We start from the raw sequence: 19,667 nt of genomic DNA, 5'->3' as shown, positions 1-19,667 counted from the left end.
CTGTTGTGGCGAGCAGCAATTTCACTGTCGCGTGTGGTTTAAAGTGTTTTCCACGAAGCTATAGTAAACAGCCTCTTGCACAGCGTATTCACTCCAGCTACGTTTCGTTCGTTTATGGCGGTCTGCGTGATCTCGACCAGAAAGAGAAGCTGAGCTCTGGGCGATGGCCGACAAAGCACTTCGCCCTGTTATGTTTTGTTCACGTCATAGCCAAGCCGAGACTCCGGCGCCTTTTTCCCAGCGGCGGAAAGAACGCGACCGGTGCCGCGGCCTGTTCCCAGCAGCTCAGATATGCCACTTCCGCAGAGGCGCCGCTTGTGTGGCTCGTAAATTAAGCTGCCCTTCGAACCTGGGCGGTCCTCTTCACCCTCCTCCGTGGCGACGTAATGTGACGTGTAGCATAGGGACAATGGGCTGAGACCTGGGGAACTATTGGTCCCCTTATACAGAGCCCAACCAACATGCGCGAACTCTCTTGTCCAGAACCCGGAAGATGTAATCTTTTAATTTATACATGAAGCTCTTTCGTCTTCTGAAAACTTCGCATATCTGTTTTCTTCGGGTGCGACACCAAGGCTTGTGCACATATGCAGGTCCTAGAGGGCGACCTGGACGGACGGACGGAGAAAACGTGCGGACAACGAAAAGTGAAAATGCAGCCCTTAAATGTATTCCTGCATTAAAACTTCGTGAAAGACAAAATTAGGGCAGCTTCTCGCCGCCCACACTTTATTCTATTTAGACATGGGGGAAGAGGACTTCTTGGGTAGAGCTTCCTTGGTAATTTGTCTATCCGCGCTTTATGTCGTGTACAAGGCAGCTAGCGTCCGAGACCTGGTAGATGGGCTCCACTCCGCAGAAAAGGCCGTACAGGAATTTGCAGTGCTGGGGAAGGCCGTGGCGAAGAGAGACCTCGGTCACCGAGAGCATGCATTTTGGTCCTGCAAAGAGCAGTAAGGCATCATGTTACGCCAAGCAGCTGCTTGAGACTTCCACAGCAAAATTTCAGGACACGTGTTTTAATTCTCAGCTATCGCCATGAGTTTGCACACAGCACACGGGAATAAGTGACCATGAATATGCATTTTGCACAGCTCGCGCTAATTAGTTCTGAAACAGGACATGAACGCTCCAGAAGAGTTTACCTCTATTATAAGGGTGACTACATTTCCATGTGAACTAAACATGAATCCTTGTTACCAGAATTTTCTGCGTTCATCCAATTTGTAGATTGCAGTGGGTTATGGAATGCTTAAGATTGCACTTTAAAAATAAATTCATCATCGCATCCATAGTAAATACATTTCTTGAGAAAGACGGGCTCAGAAGCCATGAGTTGCCCAAGAGAGTTGATTACTTATCAACAAAAGACAACGACTCCTCATAGACACAAAAGAACCAAGGCTGGAACAGTGTATGGCTCCTAAGAGCGCCTTGGTAAAGAAATAAAATTTAAGAATACGATCGCCAAGCGCAACTATTTTAATGCTTTGGAGCTGAGCTGCGAAAAAATTCTATGGAAATGTGAAAATTCTTGAAATCTCAAGGAAGAGTACCTTCAGGCCTCCCGAACTTAGTGCATTGTAACGGTGATATGGTGGGTGAGTACTACTAGGAGGCCTGTTCACATAACACTAACTTCCATTCGGGTTTCACTCGACCTACTCAGGTAGACCCCTCCACAGTGGCAAAGACACTAAGTATTGTTATGTCTGACCTGACTATTACACGCAACGGTATTGTAAAGCCGCATCAGGATATTAAACCTCGTTCTGCTGGCAGGCCTGATGTTCTGCTTTCGTATGTCCTGCGGGCTTGGTCTGATGGCTGCTCATTATTTAGTTATTTTGTTTAATAAATCACTTAAAACTGACTTTCTGAGTGACTAGTGAAAAATGGCTGCCGTTGTCTCGCGTCCGAATGGTAGTTCAAGAAATAGTGTCGCAAACTAGAGGCCTATTTCCCTTGCTTGTAGCTGTTGTAGAATAATGAAACACATCTGTTACGGTGCGTTTATAAAACAAATCGAATGAAACAAATTATTCAGCGATTCCCAAACGGGTTTTAGTGCCACCCGCGCATGCACAACACAGCTGGCTGAATTCCCTTATGACCCTTTTCTTGCCTTCGACAGCCGTGAACAGGTGGACTGTGTGTTCTTAGACTTCAAAAAGGCCTTCAAACAGCTCCACGCGCCCTGTTACCTGACATGCTGTGTTTTCTTTCAATTGGAAACGAAATGTTTCAATGCATAAAAAGTAATCTTTAAGGGGGCAAGCAACGAGTCTTTCTTAATGGCTGCTTTTCAGACATTACAACAGTCACTTCTGGCGTCCTGCAGAGGCCTGTGTTGGCGTCCTTTATGTCCTTAATACATGTCGGTGACATAGTGGGAAATATTAGTTGCCAGTTGTGACTGTAGACAGAAGACAGTGTTTTATACTGTTCGATAAAAACCCCATGTGACATATATGATCTGCACAAATTGTCCGTACTCAAGGCGTAAAATGGAACATAGATTTGAATGCTGCAAAATCCTACTACATGCCCCTTAAGCGAAGGCGTACCCCAGCTGCGTGTAAGTACCTTTTAAGCAACCAGCCTCTATCTAAAATGACAAGTTATGTACATACATACATACATACATACATATATATATATATATATATATATATATATATATATATATATATATATATATATATATATATATATATATATATATATATATATATATATATATATATATATATATATTGGTGTTTATGAATGCGAAAGCACTATTCCGATGGGTGAGCCCTGAGCAAGATCTCGCTATGCTTGTGTGCCAAGTGAAATAAATAATTAAGGTGGCGCGAGCAAATCAGCTTCGCTGGCCACTGCACGAGAGCGCTATGCTACCACCGCAGTCGATCACGAATCATGTTAAACTGCAACATACCCTTGCTCTGCGCATTGCACATCGTCATCTTTGTCAACAAATTGTACTATTATACTAATAATCGCGCTTAGAGCTATGTGGCGGTAGTGACGAGAGAGATATGCATGCGTTGGCGCGCACAATGCTGTGGCAGAAGCACGGCAATACGCGTTGGTGTTGACAACACTGCTGCAGAAACGCGGCACTGAAGCACAGCCATCGGCGTACATTGGGTAAATTGGCATTGACGATGAAAAAGCTGAAGACGCGCATAACAGGTTCCCTGGGTCTGTGGACACCTCAATCGCGCTTTGAGGCATGTGGCGGTGGTGTCCCTGCAAATATATGTTCTTTCGTCCGATATTTCATGGTAAAGAATGCTAAACTGCCAGCCATTTTTTTTTCTGGGCTAACCTCACCTCGATGGAGCAGGTCGAATATTTGTCAACAAAGGCTTCAACAGTGCTAATGTTTATAAAACGCAGTTTCAGGGATGCTCTTCAGAAAGTTAAAGAACTTTTATATTTCACAAAGACCAGATCAATTACGGAGTACGCCGGTGCAGTTTAGGATCCTCGAGTCAGGATTCAATTTACAATGCTGCAGCGTGTTTAGAATCCTGCAGTGCGGTTTGCGAGCAACAACTATTGTTTCAGTGTTCGAAGCAAGTTTGTAAATCAGGAACTGAGGTGGGACTCTCTAGATAAGGACGGACTACGAATTAGGTTAGAATTTCTTTATGTCTTTATGCCATTTATTTCAATTAATCTGCTATTCACCCTTATATTTAATCACTACCACATTTTATATCCGAAATGTGCGACCATGAATGAAATATGCACGGGATAATATGCCGCACTGACGTTTTCAAGCGGTCTTTCTTTCCAGACACCATCAAAGAACGAAAAATTCTGCATGATTGTGCTGTTGAATCCTTCAGATCGGGCTCGCAGCCAGAATTTTTTTTTCGGAAGGGGACCGAGACAGCTGTATACGGCGAAGCCCGGGGTGGGGGGGAGGAGGTACGGGTGGTTGAGTGCGATTTCGGGGCCATCCGGGCCCCCTCGGGTACCCTCTAGGGTAGGTCCCTGCTTCACATTCTTCTTCCCAGCCCAGCTGTTCCTATACAGTTTTCGCTCCGAGCCCTACTGACCCAATTGCCCCTGCCCTTGATCCAACGTGGCCATCCGTTCCCCACAGTACCTCGACCGCCCCTCTACCAATCGACAGGAGTGGCTGGCCTCTGCGGCTCGCGTGGACCAATTGGCTCTTGTCATTCTGGTGGCATAGTACACACTGGGATATAAGCAAAATTCAGCAAGGGCGCTTTCCTACATAACATAGGTGCCACAACATAGATGGCCGACTATACGTTTCCAGCTGAAGCAAAGCAGCCAGTACTTGCTTGTTTCATTCTTAATATTAATAATTGGTTGTTTGGGGAAAGGAAATGGCGCAGTATCTGTCTCATATATCGTTGGACACCTGAACCGCCCCGTAAGGGAAGGGGTAAAGGAGGGAGTGAAAGAAGAAAGGAAGAATAGGTGCCGTAGTGGAGGGCTCCGGAATAATTTCGACCACCTGCGGATCTTTAACGTGCACTGACAACGCACAGCACACGGACGCCATAGCGTTTTTCCTCCATAAAAACGCAGCCGCCGCGGTCGGGTTCGAACCCGGGAACTCCGGATCAGTAGTCGAGCGCCCTAACCACTGAGCCACCGCGGCGAGGTGTTTCATTCTTCGAAAATACGTTTCATGCATTCCATCCATACAATTGGCGCCTATCCTGCAGGCCTAGTAGTTGTTTTATAGAGAACTCCGTTATCTACATATGTTATGGCAACTTAGTTATGTGGGAAGCGCCCTTGCGGAATTATGCATCTCCTTTTTTTCTCTCTTGAATGCCGATCCGAGACAATGTTCCGGGCACTGCCTGCGGAATTGAGGCGTGCATGGATGTCCGGTTGCTGTTGCCCAATTGTCAGTCTTTTTTTCCTTTTAGTTTTTTTCGTTTTACAGTCAGTCTGTTGACGTATGTTAATGCACAGTTACTTCCCCTGTTTGTCTTTCCTGTGCCTGCCATTCATCGTTTATTTTTTTACATTGTGCGAATCGTTAGCTCATGTTATGTATGGGACTTAATAATGTACTGTCCTTACAATTCTACCTTGGTCGGGCTACAGGAGTTGCGAATAAACAAATTAGTAAATATAATACAGAGATTGGAATACGTCGTAATTTTGCCTTAGTACAGCCCGGAATGTCTAGCGCTTTGGGAAAACTGCTCCTAGTGGCATTTGTAGTTATGCCGAGCCATTGCATTTCAAGGCAAGGTACTCACCTGTTTGACTCTTCAAGACCTTGCAGTATTTGCAGTCCACAAACAGCAGGTCGTACAGCGCCGGCTTAGGGGCTGAGTAGAAGAGGATATGAACACGTAATTAATAATACTTTTTCAGAATATCATCCAGGTGCTTTAAGAAGCTCGCGCGCTGTGTTTCTGCGTGAAATAAAGCTGAAAATGCCACCTTGGAGCCTTCAAAGGCAGCAGAATAAAATGGTGCAGCGTCTTGAATAGAAAAAAGTCTAATAGGTTAAAGTTTTGCAAGAAGCCTTGCATTTAATAGGATAACATTCTTAGATAATGGTCGGCATTTATAACATCTAGATCTCACTAAGTTAGCGATCTTTCCTGAAACCTGAGACCAGGCCACATACGGCACTGTAAGATGGTGGCTTCCGCTGAACGTGGTATTATTGTAGAATGTCGAAGTACAGGCTGGCACCAAGAGAAGACAAAAATCGTAAGCCAAGCTAATGTCCTCAAATTCTTGAGTGTCGCTGAAAAAAAAAAGAAATAAAGAGGCTAGCATGGCTGCAATAAAATCGAGTATTCGTGTAACATTTAAACGCGTTCTAAATTTTCCTTCCCAGTTTCCCTGTGTTCTGGCCTAATCCCTGTCAATGCGAATCGTAATTTATTTTTGTTTCTAGCACAAAATATCTTCTGCGCGTGGTACTCACCTCCATCGAGCAGAATCTCGACAATGTTCTTGCCTGTTTGTCCCTCAGACGACCTGTATTTCAATGTTGAATTCCTGCAAAGAATCGAAAATACAGTGTCAGATTTTTCTATGAAACACTGAGGTGAGCGTAAAGACAGATGTAACAAATTTATTATGCGCAAAAGAACGAAGGAAGATTTCTGGTTCTGATTACTGAAATATATTAGTAATGTCACAGCGTTGCAATTAATGTAGAACAAAATAATTTGCAGCCGTGAACGCAGCAATAATTCCTCTATGACCTTTACGACCAATATCCGCCAAGAGGAAAGTGTACAACAGCTGTATCTTGCCGGTACTTACCTACGGGGCAGAAATGTGGAGGCTAACAAAAAGGATTGAGCCTAAGTTAAGGACTACGCAGCTAGGAATGGAAATAAAATTGATAGGTGTAAAGTTAAGAGACCGGAAGCGGCCAGAGTGGGTGAGGGAGCAAACGCGGGTAAATGACATCCTAGTCGAAATCAAGAGGAAGAAATGGGCTTGGCAGGGCATGTAATGCGAAGGCGAGATAACCGCTGGTCCTTAAGGGTAACGGAGTGGATTTCAAGAGAAGGGAAGCGTAGCAGGGTGCGGCAGAAGGTTAGGTGGGTGGATGAGATTAAGAAGTTTGCAGGCAAAGGGTGGGTGCAGCTGACAAAGGGCAGGGTTAATTGGAGAGACATGGGAGAGGACTTCGCCCTGCAGTGGGTGCAGTCAGGGATAATGCACGCACCGAAACATTCAACAGAGTCTTATGACGGGTATCTTGCTAAATACATACATGGCAGAATGCGTATTCTCACCAAGACTGCAAATAATCTCACTGTAAGGCGCGAGAACGTTTGAGTTAATCAGCCGATGGGGCGGGAAGCTTATTTTGAGCCTTGTTATTGAATGTGTAACGGTTGCTGCGGTCGCTATTTTTGTACTTGTTTTGTCTTGTTTCTCTTCACTTGTTTTATTACTTTTGTTATGTGATTTTTTTATTGCACTTGCCTTACGCATGCACTACGTATATTCTCCACTCTAAAAATGCCCTCGCGTCTCTGCAGGTATTTTCAAATAAACAAATAAATAAATAAATTCAAACAAAGTAACCAACTCAGGATGCTGAGAAGAGCACCCCATTTGTTACCCTTTTCTTGAAACAGCTCCGACTTCCAGAGCCACCTGAGGTGCAGAACTGATGTGTTTTCGTTTGTTTGTTTTTGTTTGCTTGTTTGTTTGAAAAACTAAAATACAGGCGTGCAGTGCAATGTGCCCTTGGTATGACGATGACTTGACGACACAGGCGAGTAACGGACGAGGTTCAAAGAGAGAGGAAAGCTGCTTGGTGCACACTGCAAAGGGAGCAGCCACCCACCATTCCTGTCCGGCACCGTAGCGGAAGCGCAAGCGGGCTTTCCCGTCGACCTCCTCGCCTATCTGGGTGTCCCTGAGACAGCCGTCGTCGGGTCCGAATCCTCCCTGCTCCGTGTTGCGGTACATCACGTACCAGGTGGTGCCAGGGGACACGCACTGCGGCGAGCATTGTATCGGTAGGGATTACGAACGACATCTAGCGCCATAGGCCACGAAGGTCGCGCTGCAAAAAAACGCTAAGAGCGGCGAGTATAGTCTCGCACAGTTTCCCTGTATTGACGCAGTTGGATGATGTACCAGGTGTTTCAGGGAACACTAAGTAGTTCTCAAAAATTTGTTTGTTGAGACAAAAACTATGGCTTTTTCCGCATAGTATTACAAGTGTTGGCGGACAGCAGAAAACCGGTGAATCGTGTTAAGTAGTTAGCAGATTAACTAATTTTTAATAATTGACTTTTTAACTAGCGGGCTTAGGCGCCTCGTTATTATTGAGCACTCTTTTTCTCATACATAACTTCCCCTTTCATGCATTTTGTCTTTACTGCACTTGTGCGTTTGCACCGGTATTATATTGTTTTTTTCTCTCCTTAATTGTACATCACGTGTACTTGTTTTCATTATTATTATTTCTTTAATACTGTGTACTCACGCCTGATTGTCTGTAACGCGTTCACTAATTACATTTCTTATTGTGTATGATTGTATTTCTAGCTTGTATTTCAGAGGTTTCTTATTCGTTCATATTAGTATTGGCTTTATTCTTGTTTGTATTTTGATATATGCTGTACTTGGCTGTTATCGGTCGTTCTTGTGTTCATTCTCTTTGTTTATTGTTTTATTAGTTATTTATATGTCTGTTGCCTGTTCTAGCTGTTTTCATTTACCGCTGTTCTCGCTGTTTCCTTGTTCTCGCTTTTTTGTTTCATGCTTGCTGTCCCGCCCAGTTTATGTGTCTTTTTTTTCTATCGCCTTGACTGCTGCATTACCTCCCCTGAGTGTCTTCCTTTGTAGTGAAATAAATGTACATTTTGTGCGTGTGAATGGTGTACCAGCACCAAGACCTTTGGGTTGTTCCTGGGCACCGAAAAAATAAAGATTGATTGATTATTATTATTATTATTATTATTATTATTATTATTATTATTATTATTATTATTATTATTATTATTATTATTATTATTATTATTATTATTATTATTATTATTATTAATTACAATCAGAGATTTTTAGCCGGTGGTTAGTAATAGCCATAACAATTTTTATACTTTAGAAAACGCGTTTGCCCTTGGCACTGTGGATCGACAAATTTGGATTTTTTTCTAGTCACGTGCACTAGAAAGCTTGCTTTGCCGCCATGCTTTTCGAAAGCGCATGTATTTTGACACGATGTGGCCATATTTTGTCGAGCCACAGCGCCGAGAGTAATAGCGTTTTCTAAATTCTAAAAAAAACTGATATGGCTATTACTAACGACCGGCTAGAAATCTCTATTTGCAACCAGTTCCCTAGCTGTGATAATTAAAAAGATAATTATCAGTAATTATTAACCAGCTTACTAAACGCAATTCACCTGTTTTCTGGTGTCCGCCAGCACTGGTAATACTGTACCACAAAAGACATATTTTTAACCCAAAAATAATATTTTTGAAAATTACTTGAAGTCATCCCTGAAACACCTGGTAGAGAAAAACCCCGATCTGCGCCGTAAGCAAGGTGCGGTGGCGCTGCTGTCTCCGGTAGGGGTTAACAGAATTCGCCATTTAAAGGAAATAGCGAATTGTATTAACAACTTACAGCAGAGTAAACAAAAATAAAGGAAAAAAACTGAGCATTGTGGCAACAACCACTGCCCCGTTTCATAGGGGATGCTCCAACCTTCCATCCATCCATCCGGGGTAACATCTGAGTGTCCGCAGGAATGCATCCAAACAAAAGTTTGAAAAGTAGTTTTCTTATTTCGCATTGCAGCTATGAGATTAAGCCTTTGTGAGCTAAAACCCAGCACATCACAGAACAGCGCATACAAGTATGGAATTTCAAACCGGAAGAAATTTTTAAAAGACGCAATATGTTCGTGCAGGAGCTACCCACGGGTTGGAATACTGTAAGTGAGCGCCGCCAATGGATACAGATGTGAACAAAACTTTCCAGAACAATTTTCTCATTCGACCGTGCATCTATGAAAGTGTCCGTCCGTTAACACCCGGAGAGTACCTTTAAGAAGAACACTTAAAAGTATGGAGCGCCATTTCGATGTAGATATGTTTTAAAACGCCGGGATAGTCGTGTGTTGCGAAGTCACACATGCCTCAAAAAGGTGTTCTATCCACTGCGTGTTTCTCTGAATCACGAAATCTTCTCATGAAGCCCGACTCTCTGCCGCCTGCTCCACATTTGGTCGCGAAGCACTACAGCTTAGACGGCTGAACACTCAAGACAGTTCTCAAACGACATGATAAGCGAACCACACAGCCTCGGTGCAGATGATACCTTTCTTTAACCTCTGGTTAGCCCCCGCTGAGGTACAGCACCCACATGTTTGTAAACCCGATGTTCATCCACTCCCGTTCCTAGGCCACTCCGCAATCTGAAATCACATTTTTTTGCTCACATATGGCGCGTACATACACATTATTTTTTTTTCGTCTCAGTCATCTGTAGCAACCCGGCAGGAAATAAGGCAGAAAACCCTCTCCAGCCACCAGAAGGGGGGAGTAGGGAAAAAATGGCATCACAAATTTTCAAATCACCGCGAGACTTTTATTATGCTCAAGTGTTAACAAAAATATAACAATGATTTGATAGCCATCTGCCACCTCACTTAGCGGATGCTGAACGCCGGGCTTAAGCGGAACCCAGTAAAATTTTATGATGTTAAAAAGTGCGAACTGTTGCGTTTTACCCCCCCCCCTTTTTTTTTTTACCCCCTTGGGGCAAAAGGTGACAGTGCATGGGGCAACCTGGGATACCCTGTCAAACTCAAGATAGTACGTAGTTTTTCGGCGAAAGCACTCTAGATTGGCTCCACGGACAACATAATATTCTTTGTAAGCCTATCGGCATGACAAATACTGGATCAAACTAAAACGAAGACATGCGACAGAGGTCTGTCTGATTGGGAAAAGAACTTGATTAAACTGTGAAAAGAACTCCAATAAAAAAATGTGTGTTGTGAAGCCGAGTAGGTCCAAAGCTACGTGTTATCGTGTTATCCAGACATACTAGGCATTGTTTTGTTCCCGTACCCACTGCGGACTAGGCAGTTGCACAGCCATGCTTAGCGTATAGTTTGGCTACTGAATTTATTTATTTATTTATTTATTTCAGTACCCTCAGGGCCCGAGGGCATTACAGAGGGGAGTGGGGTACAATAGAATTGTTTTGTTTCCTGCCTTCTTGGGAGCACTTTTATTTAATTTAATTTTATATGTTTCATTATGGCTGCGGAAACCGAAGCAAAGGCAAAAGGCGCCAAGCCCGAGCCTTTGCTCCATGCGAAGTTCGGCACACAGATATTACAGATACGTAAAACGTCAATGGCAAACACAAATCACTTGTTACGCTGAATTAAATGCCGATACAACGGATTAGAAATGGCCTTGGGTCTTTGCTTCAAAACAACTAGGAAAAGACAAAAACCTTATAGAACGCATCTTGAGGAAACTTCGCAAACAAACGAAACATGCAAAGTGCCAACAGAAAATATATACCAGGTGTTCCAGGGAAGTCGATCATTATTTTAAAAAAGTTGGCTTTTGGAGTGAAGAGAAGCTGTTTGCGGCATAGTAATACTAGCGTTGGTGGACGTAAAAAAAAAACAAACAGACGAATCATGTTAACTAGTATAGTGATTAACTAAATACTAATCATTAACTTTCTAATTTTTTAACTACTAACGATAGGCTTCTGTTTATAATTAGAGATTTGTAGTCGGCTGTTAGTAATAGCCATATCAGTTTTCAGAATTTCGACAACGTGATTATTCTCGCCGCTGTAGCTCGATAAAATCTGCCTACATCGTGCAAAAAATGAATGTGAGCTAATCCAGGATATACAAAGCGAAAGCTGTCGGCGTTCATTGTGTTCATCGGCGTTGGCAACGTTCTAGACGCCGATGGTTTTGAGGAAATAAAGATTGCATGCGCTGTGCTCTTAGCGGCTGCCCCGCAGCAGAGGATATAAGCCGCGGCGCGGGCGCTCACCTCGGCAGAAGGCGCAATGAAAGACGACGACGCGGCTGGTGACCGCGTGTGTAGCAAGCGGCATCTTCAGATCCTGCAGGAAGCTGCTGCTACCGACCCCGAAGTAACTGCCTGGCGTGAGGCTGCCCGTCTACGTAAGAATGAAGAGCGGAGAGCTAAGCGCGTGTCGGAGACGCCCGAGGTATACGTGAAGAACGTCTCGCCAAGCGTCTTAACCTGCAACCAGCCGCGTCTTCTTCTTCCATTGCGTCTTCTGCCAAGGCGAGCGGCCGCTCCGCGGCTTATTCTCTGGCAAGCGGTTATATAGTCGGCCTCCGCGATAAACACGCGCTTGCGGCGAGCGTCAAACGATGACGCATAGCGCGCGGCAGTGGCCACTTGCGCCGCGCGTGACGTCACGCGCGGCAGCGGCGAAAGGTCAGGCGACGGAGTCGGCGGCGGCCACCTGCGCCGTGTGTGACTTCACTCGTGCTCCGACATACGCCGGCTCGCGCAAAGCGCGGTGTTGACTAGCGTATTGAAGCTTTTCGCTTCAAAATACATGCGCTTTCGAAAAGCACGCAGGCAAAGCAACCCTTCCAGTGTACGTAACAAGTCGAAATAGCCGTATTTTGTCGAGCAACAGCGCCGTGGGTGATAACGCTGTCTAAATTTGTAAAAACATATAAGGCTATTACTGACGGCCGACTACAAATCTCTAATTGCAATCAGGTGCCCATATGTAATAGTTAAAAGTTAACTATTGATATTTAGTTAATTACCTTGATAGTTAACATGATGCACTAGTTTTTTTTTACGTCCGCCAGCACTGGTATTGCTGCGCCGCAAAAAGCTTCTGTTTACCTTAAAAACACTATTTTTAAAAATGGGTGATCACCTTCCTGAAACACAAGGTAGGTATGTAGGTTGGCAGCACGATTCTAAACCAGCACGGTGATGAACGCGCAGTGAAGCAGTGAAAATTATTTAAGAGGTGACAAAAATTTGTTTCTTCGTTCGCGAGGAGAAAAGTGGTAAAAGAAATAACTTTGAAACGTAATATATGCCATCAAATCGCTGGAAAAAAATAAGTCAAATTACAGAAGAGGAAAATATGGAGCGCACAAAACCGCATGGACGACAGAAGAAAGACAAATACGAGCGCTGACTATATTTTCCTCTTCTGTGATAAACCAACATGCCCAAATTACCACCCTTCATCAACTTTTTGGGAATTGGCCTGCTGAAATCTAGTACTTTTTCCCGGCGATTTAGTACAGACGGTATTTGGAATTGAATATGTCGCCTCTCGCAATTTCTCCTAACCATAGTTTTTGCGCTGTGGGTACGGAAGCAATACTCTGAAGAGGAGTTTGCTACACACTAAAGATTGTTGCTTTCGACATAATGCAAGAGTCCATAGCAGTATATTTGGTTAGCCTTCATCAGTGAATGTTTTTAAGAGCGGATCTGGTAAATATCGTGCATGCCCATGATTGTTTTCAAATATACGCAAGACTCGCTTCTGCAGAGTAATCAGCTTACAAAAATAATGCGTGGTCGTTCCCCAGATTTGCGAGCAATAAGACATTCTGGAATAGAAAAGCGCGTAATAAGCGAAGTTTGCAGGCATTTTGCCATGCCTCAGTTCTGTGGGCACATCCCCTTTAGTTTCAATTTCCTGCGATGCACCCTGCAACAACAGCATCGCCTCAAGGGAGGGGAGCATTCCCTGGTTGTTACCTTAACTAACAAGGGAGGGCGCCACAGAGAGACTGCTTTTATATTATCCAGGGACTTTAACTGCTTGCTGCGCGCGCGCGTGACAAAGCGCACAGCATGAGACTTTTCGGCTGGGATCGTCGGTTCGAGCGGAAGTGTCGCCCGCGGCTCCTCTCTTCGCCAGCGGGGCGCGGAAATGGCGGGGAGACTTGCTCCCGCCTCTCGTCCCGTCCGGCCTCGGAGTGTCCCTTGCCCTAGAGTGGGCGAACATTCGCTCGTAACCTTGCTGGTGAGTCGGACGACCTCGATTTTTTAGCATATCTTGTTGCTAGCAGGCGCTATTGTTGTCGTAGCAATAAATGCCTTGCTTGTGTCAGCCAGTGTGTCGTTCCTTTGTTCCCTCAGGGCAAGGCTCGCCATGGTCAGCTTGCGCTCAGTAGCGTACGCCATCACGGGGTGGGGTCGGACGGTTTTGAGTGGAGTCAGCCGCGATTAAGTGGGGAGAAGGTATATATCTCCCCTACTTAAAAGCCCCCAGTTCATAAAGCCAAACCCATGCCCGGCTTAACTAGGCTGCCAGCTCGTCACGTGAACATTGCAGAGCTCGTCGGAAAAGGGGCGCTGCTTTGGTTCTAAAGAAAGTTAGAGCGTTTGCTTCCCTCATATTCCCTCGTTTCCCTAACTGTTTAATGGGGCGGGTTGTTTAGGGAGACCAATGCACTTGGTAGAAGGGGCATCGCTTGATGCTCTCCAGAGCTTCCTTCATGTCTTCGTCGCGCCATTCGCCAATCGATGTTTTCCATTTATACACTTAGACCATTCTAAAGAGAGATCAAACAAGGGCAGTGCTTTACAGGAACCAACAAAACAATTATTTTTTCTTCAGATTCTAAAGAACAGCACAAAGTGACGTTTTGTCGTGTGTGTAGCTCGCCGCTTAACTAATTCGGTCGTAAGAAAGTGGGGTGCAAACATTCTAAAATTTTGCATGAGATAAGAGTAGTAACACTATATTATAACTCCAGGGCAGGTTGCCCACAACGCGGTGGACACACTTAGGGACCTCACAGACAAGGGCTAAGCATCTGTGTGGAATTTCAAGTTATTACGCATTAAAACAAATCTGCCAACAGTACAGTTCATTGCACTGGGCGGTTATCGGTCTAAACAAATCTACGCACACGGCCTGCTTAAAATGATTAATGCAGTCATATGTCCCGAACCCGATGGCACCTTGAGGCCTCTTATTTCCTTGGCGCCTCTAAAGCGCCAATTTAATTGAGGATTAATCCGGAATCGCCCGGTGGTAATTGCAATAATTCGAAAGAAGAAGAATATGACAGATGATGTCATGATTTTAATGGCAAAAGCTCGGCCAAAGTGCGCCGATGCCAAGGTGTTTGGATTATTCGACGTGGGGCCAAATGCCCTTTTATGTCAAGCCAATGTAGCCCGGAAAAACCGAGTATCAGGCCAAGAAAAAGCTTGTGCGCTAATTTAAAACCAACGGGTGCACGATGGAGCTGGGGATTGAACGCAGCACCTCCAGCGCACGAGGCAGATGCTCAAACCATCAGGAAACCGCTGGAGTGATTGAAAAAAGGCGTCAAGCACGGCGGCATCACAACAGGACCGAAAAAAGTAGTTGAACACCCAATGGTCCCGCACAGAAAGCGAGCGAGGGAAATTTTGGCGGGAAATTATGAAATTTTTATGTTGAATGAAAATACGCAGCTACTAAGAGCTTCGAAACATTGTAGCGCAACCAAAGAAAAGGACAAAAATGAACAGAAGGAACACCACGGACGCTAAATCGGCGCGCTGTATAAGATTTTCTTATCTTGCGGTAACAAGTATATAGGGCAGACAGGAAGGTGCCTCAATGGGCGGCTAATGAATCATGCTCGCAATATAAAGAACATTAAAGGAGGGAAGCTCGTTGAACATATTCTTTCGCGCGAGACGAAAACATGCGAAGCTTTTCTGGATAAATGTGTTGTCATTGCTAAATGCAGAGAGAGGTTAACATGATAAATCATTGAAGCCATTGAAGCTATTGATGCTATTTCAGTTCTTAAAAAATTGGTATTATCCTTTATTTTGAACAGTTTCCAATGATACTTGCTAGTTATATATTGGTTATTAAATAGTGAACAAAATGAGCAGTTTAGTTTCCTCAGAAAAAACGAGCGCTCATGGTAAATTTATTTATTAATATATTTGTAAATATTTCAGGCAAAAACTTACTCCAGAAGCTGGAATTACAAATACAAATACATTTATTTCAACATCGTAGATGTTAGGAGTGTACCCAAAAACCTATAACTAGCCTGGCAGAAGGTACACCCCTATATACTGATAGAGCGGCAGAAGCAACACACGTACGGAATGTCATCAACAACAAAAGGAATATTTGACATAGCTGCAGATTGCCCCGTAAGTCATAACAGGTCAGGATGGTAAAAAATTCATAACGGTGAACAAAACATGAATAAACTGCATGAACACAGGAAATAAAAACAAAATGAGCACAAAAAGTAAAAAAAATTGAAAAAGTGCGCAGCGCGCTAAACTTTTCCTACGTAACCCTGACTTTTACTGAATAACCCAATTTGTGTCCGCCGCCGCAGTAGCTCAGTGGTTATGGCACTCGGCTGCTGACCCGAAAGACGCGGGTTCGATCCCGGCCGCGGCGGTTGAATTTCTTTGGAGGAGAAATTCTAGAGGCCCGTGTACTGTGCGATGTCAGTGCACGTTAAAGAACCCCAGGTGGTCGAAATTTCCGGAGCCCTCCACTACGGCGTCTCTCATAGCCTTAGTCGCTTTGGGACGTTAAACCCCATCAAACCAAACCAATCTGTGTCCGAGTTAAACATAAAAAACGTGTATCGCCCGGTTTCACGTACCTCTTCCAATTACGGAGAAAATAAAACCCGAAACGAAGGCTTCTTAATATATCTGCACAGCTACCATAGCCCTCCATAAAGTCAACAATAAAATTCCAATAAAGAAGAGCGTCAGGCAAGGAGATACGATCTCGCCAAAGCTATTCACCGCCTGTTTACCGGAGGTATACCGAGGCATGAATTGGTAACACTTGGGGTTAAAAGTTAAAGGAGAATACTTAAATAATCTGCGATTCGCTGATGACATTGCTTTGCTGAGTCACTCACGAGATGAATTGAAAATCATGACCAATGAGTTAGACAGGCAGAGGAGAACAGTGGGTCTAGAAATTAACATTCAGGCAATCAATGTAATGTTCAACAGTCCCTTGCAAGGGAATAGCAGTTCACAATTGGCAGTGAGGTGCTGGAAGTGGTAAAGGAATACGACTACTTAGGGCAGGTAGTGACAGCGGATCCGGCTCATGAGAGGGAAATAACTAGAAGGATAAGAATCTGGCGGAGCGCACATGGCAGGTTCTCTCAGATCATGAATGGCAGTTTACCAATATCCGCCTAGAGAAAACTGTACAACAGCTGCATCTTACCGGTACTCACCTAAGGGGCAGAAACGTGGAGGCTAACGAAAAGGGTTCAGCTTAAGTTAAGAACAACGCAGCGAGCCATGGAAAGAAAAATGATAGGTGTAACGTTAAGAGACTGGAAGCGGGCAGAGTAGGTGATGGAAAAAACGCGGGTTAATGACATCCTAGTCGAAATCAAGAGGAAGAAATGGGCTTGGGCAGGGCATGCAATGCGAAGGCAAGATAACCGCTGGTCCTTAAGGGTAACGGACTGGATTCCAAGAGAAGGCAAGCGTAGCAGTGGGCGGATAAGGTTAGGAAGTTTGCAGGCGTAAGGGTGGGCGCAGATGGCGAAGGACAGGGTTAATTAGAGAGACATGGGAGAGGCATTTGCCTTGCAGTAGGTGTAGTCAGGCTGATGATGATGATAATAATCGGATTAAGCCCTTGCATGCTACAAATGCCATCGTCAATGTATGCTACGCTGCAGAAAAGATTCATAGAGCGAAAGTTTTCGGCCAGAGAAACAGGAAACCAAATTTCCTACTCGATATTTATTATATCTCGCATTTAGGTGCTCCATTCTATCAAAGTGTCCATACTGTAGAACAGCAGATATGTATAATCCCCCCGAACACATTTTCCAAAGCGTAGAGAAGAGCAGTCTCACCTTGCTAACGTCCTGGTAAATGCCAAGCTCGGGCCTCCAACTCAGTGGCTCGTCTGGATTGTACCCCGCGAGGCTACAGGCGATACTCGCGCAGATCACTACTACCATTAACACGACTGAGGCCATGGCTAACACGATTGACTGCTCCAAAACACACACAAAAAATTAAAAAGCTGCAGGTACAGGCTTCAGACAGCGTCGGAAGAACACTGAGGCGTTCAAATCGAAAGCTCTCACGGCGCTGCAAAGGCAATGGGCCTCAGTTTTATACCACGATGAACACCACCGTCCCACGGCTTTCGCCCGCCAGCTCATCAGGTAAGGTTCGTTGAACCGCTATATCGTCTATTTTGCTTGCTAGCATAGTTTCTGCTGTGCGTTGTGCACACATTGCGCTGTTCTGCGCCACCTGAATCCTTTGTGGCGCCGATCGCGCAGGTGGTGCACTCTAACGATACACACTGCGTGTGGCACAGGCGCGTAAAAAACTCGTACGAGGCACCGGTCGAGGTTGGTGACCTTTGAGAACCTGCCATGCATGGTGCAAGAAGGACGACGACACGTGCATACTGAGGATCATTGACTCTGTAGCACTGCAAACTACTTTCTGTGATGCGCTATTCGCACATAGTTTTGCTGTGGAAACGCACCCCTACATCACTGCCGGTGCCGCGGAGTTTAAACGCCCCCGATTCTTAATCCGTTGTCCCTAAAATACAGGATAAGTTTCCAAATGTCCGTCAATCTATCTGTTCATGTGCTACCTTGTTTCTACCAACGTTCAGCGCTTCGTACAGACTACACAGTTGCCGCCTCGAATACTGTCATGTTTTAGGTCTTCGAAAAAAAAGAAATGTAAGCGTGGACGCGAACTCTTGACGGGAAAGACCACACGAAAAAGCATGAGCACATTTAGCGGTACGTTTATGGCACAAAAACAGTGGTGCTATGTAACAAATCTTGCCCCCCCCCCCCCCCCCACCAAAAAAAAACTGCGCTTTACTACTCGAGTTTGAGGAATGAGTGACGACATTTCAAGCATTAACTGGGAGACTATATCCTCAAGCTAAACCTAAAGCCACGTCGCTGATTTCAGGGGCTCTGAAAAAAAAGAAGAAAGAAACAGGATGGCACGCCAGAATTTTTTCTATAGCCTCGCCGTAAAATTTTTGCGCTAAGAATAGAACACAAAGTCACATGAAATGGCTTTTTCGATACATATTTCAAAAACTTTTGTTCACTGTGAAACCGCGAATTCAGCTCCGTGGTATACCTGGTGTTACAAGAGTTAGTGCGAAGTTGCAACATAATTCTGCTTAGCCCTGACTAATTTTTTTCTGAACAATAAACGTGCAGGATGCGGCAAAGGTGCGTATGAACCAAAATTGGCCGCCTTTGTACTCAGTGACGATGTAACCTGAGCCAGGTTTATTCAAGGGTTAGGGGAATGGTGGCGAAAGACCAAGGGCCAGATTTCAGAATGTTCCTTAGTTGGACGGTTTCTATACCTCATATTGGGAGCCTTGCATTCTCTCTTAACTCAAGGAAGCATTGAAGGAAGCTATCCAATTTCATTAGAGCCGTCCTTATCCGCTCCTTGGGTAAGGAGGCACTCCAAGTGACCAGGAGCCGTTTTTACGTGTCTGGTGGCGAGAATCTGGGTCTAAAGATTGAAATATATTTGTATACATTTGAACAAAAGCAAGTACACATCTATGCATTCGTATCTGTATATTTTTTTTTTATTCACATACCCTAAAGGCTCTTTTCAGCAAGGCGCCCCTGTGTACGCTCGTTTTTGTATTTGAGGCGTATTGCTTTATTGCTCTAATGGCTTTGCAAGAAAGCATAGTTGTCTGGCAACGTGCCCTGTTTTACAGTGCAGCGGGATCCCGTGCAGCGGTAGTGCATTGCGAACTCGGCATCTCCGCAGACGCCGGCGACCCCCTACCACGCAAGCGCAGAGCCAGTGGTCGTGCAGTGAAGCATGCGTTCCGGTAAAGCAGCAAGAGAAAAAAATGAAGATAACGTCGTGCCTACGTCATGAAAACGACCCTCCAAAGGAGACCCACTAAGGGCTCCTTAGTAAGGCGTATTTAAAAATTCAGTGAAGGCGAACAGATTTTAAGGCATCCTCATAGAGCCAAGGAGTGTCTAAGAATTTGGCCCCAAGCGCCGCTGGATGGCGCTAACCGAGAAACCTGCGAGCCTTCTTTCTTTTTCTTGTCTCGAGCTTCATGCCTCTTCTCTTCACGTCTTACATAATGTAGCCCATAGGAGCGCCGACTGAACG

General features: G+C 44.8%; 2 protein-coding genes across 2 annotated transcripts in view; one reads left to right on the top strand and one right to left on the bottom strand.

Annotated features, from left to right (window-relative positions):
- Positions 1-789: 789 nt before the first annotated feature.
- Positions 790-19,667, bottom strand: part of LOC144097831 (uncharacterized) — a 25,475-nt gene continuing 6,597 nt past the window's right edge. The window contains exons 2-5 of the mRNA XM_077630455.1: positions 7,334-7,488; positions 5,948-6,021; positions 5,265-5,336; positions 790-941 (exon numbers count right to left, since the gene is read on the bottom strand). Coding sequence (XP_077486581.1) covers positions 790-941; positions 5,265-5,336; positions 5,948-6,021; positions 7,334-7,458 — 423 coding nt within the window. The 5' untranslated portion in view covers positions 7,459-7,488. The remainder of the gene's footprint in view (positions 942-5,264; positions 5,337-5,947; positions 6,022-7,333; positions 7,489-19,667) is intronic.
- Positions 13,381-19,667, top strand: part of LOC144097252 (uncharacterized) — a 22,134-nt gene continuing 15,847 nt past the window's right edge. Inside the window, exon 1 of the mRNA XM_077629996.1 lies at positions 13,381-13,524. Within this exon, the coding sequence (XP_077486122.1) occupies positions 13,432-13,524 (93 nt within the window). The 5' untranslated portion in view covers positions 13,381-13,431. The remainder of the gene's footprint in view (positions 13,525-19,667) is intronic.

The sequence above is a fragment of the Amblyomma americanum genome, chromosome 7, assembly GCF_052857255.1.
Source record: "Amblyomma americanum isolate KBUSLIRL-KWMA chromosome 7, ASM5285725v1, whole genome shotgun sequence".
NCBI lineage: Eukaryota > Metazoa > Arthropoda > Arachnida > Ixodida > Ixodidae > Amblyomma > Amblyomma americanum.
This window is presented reverse-complemented; position numbering and strand designations above follow the sequence as displayed.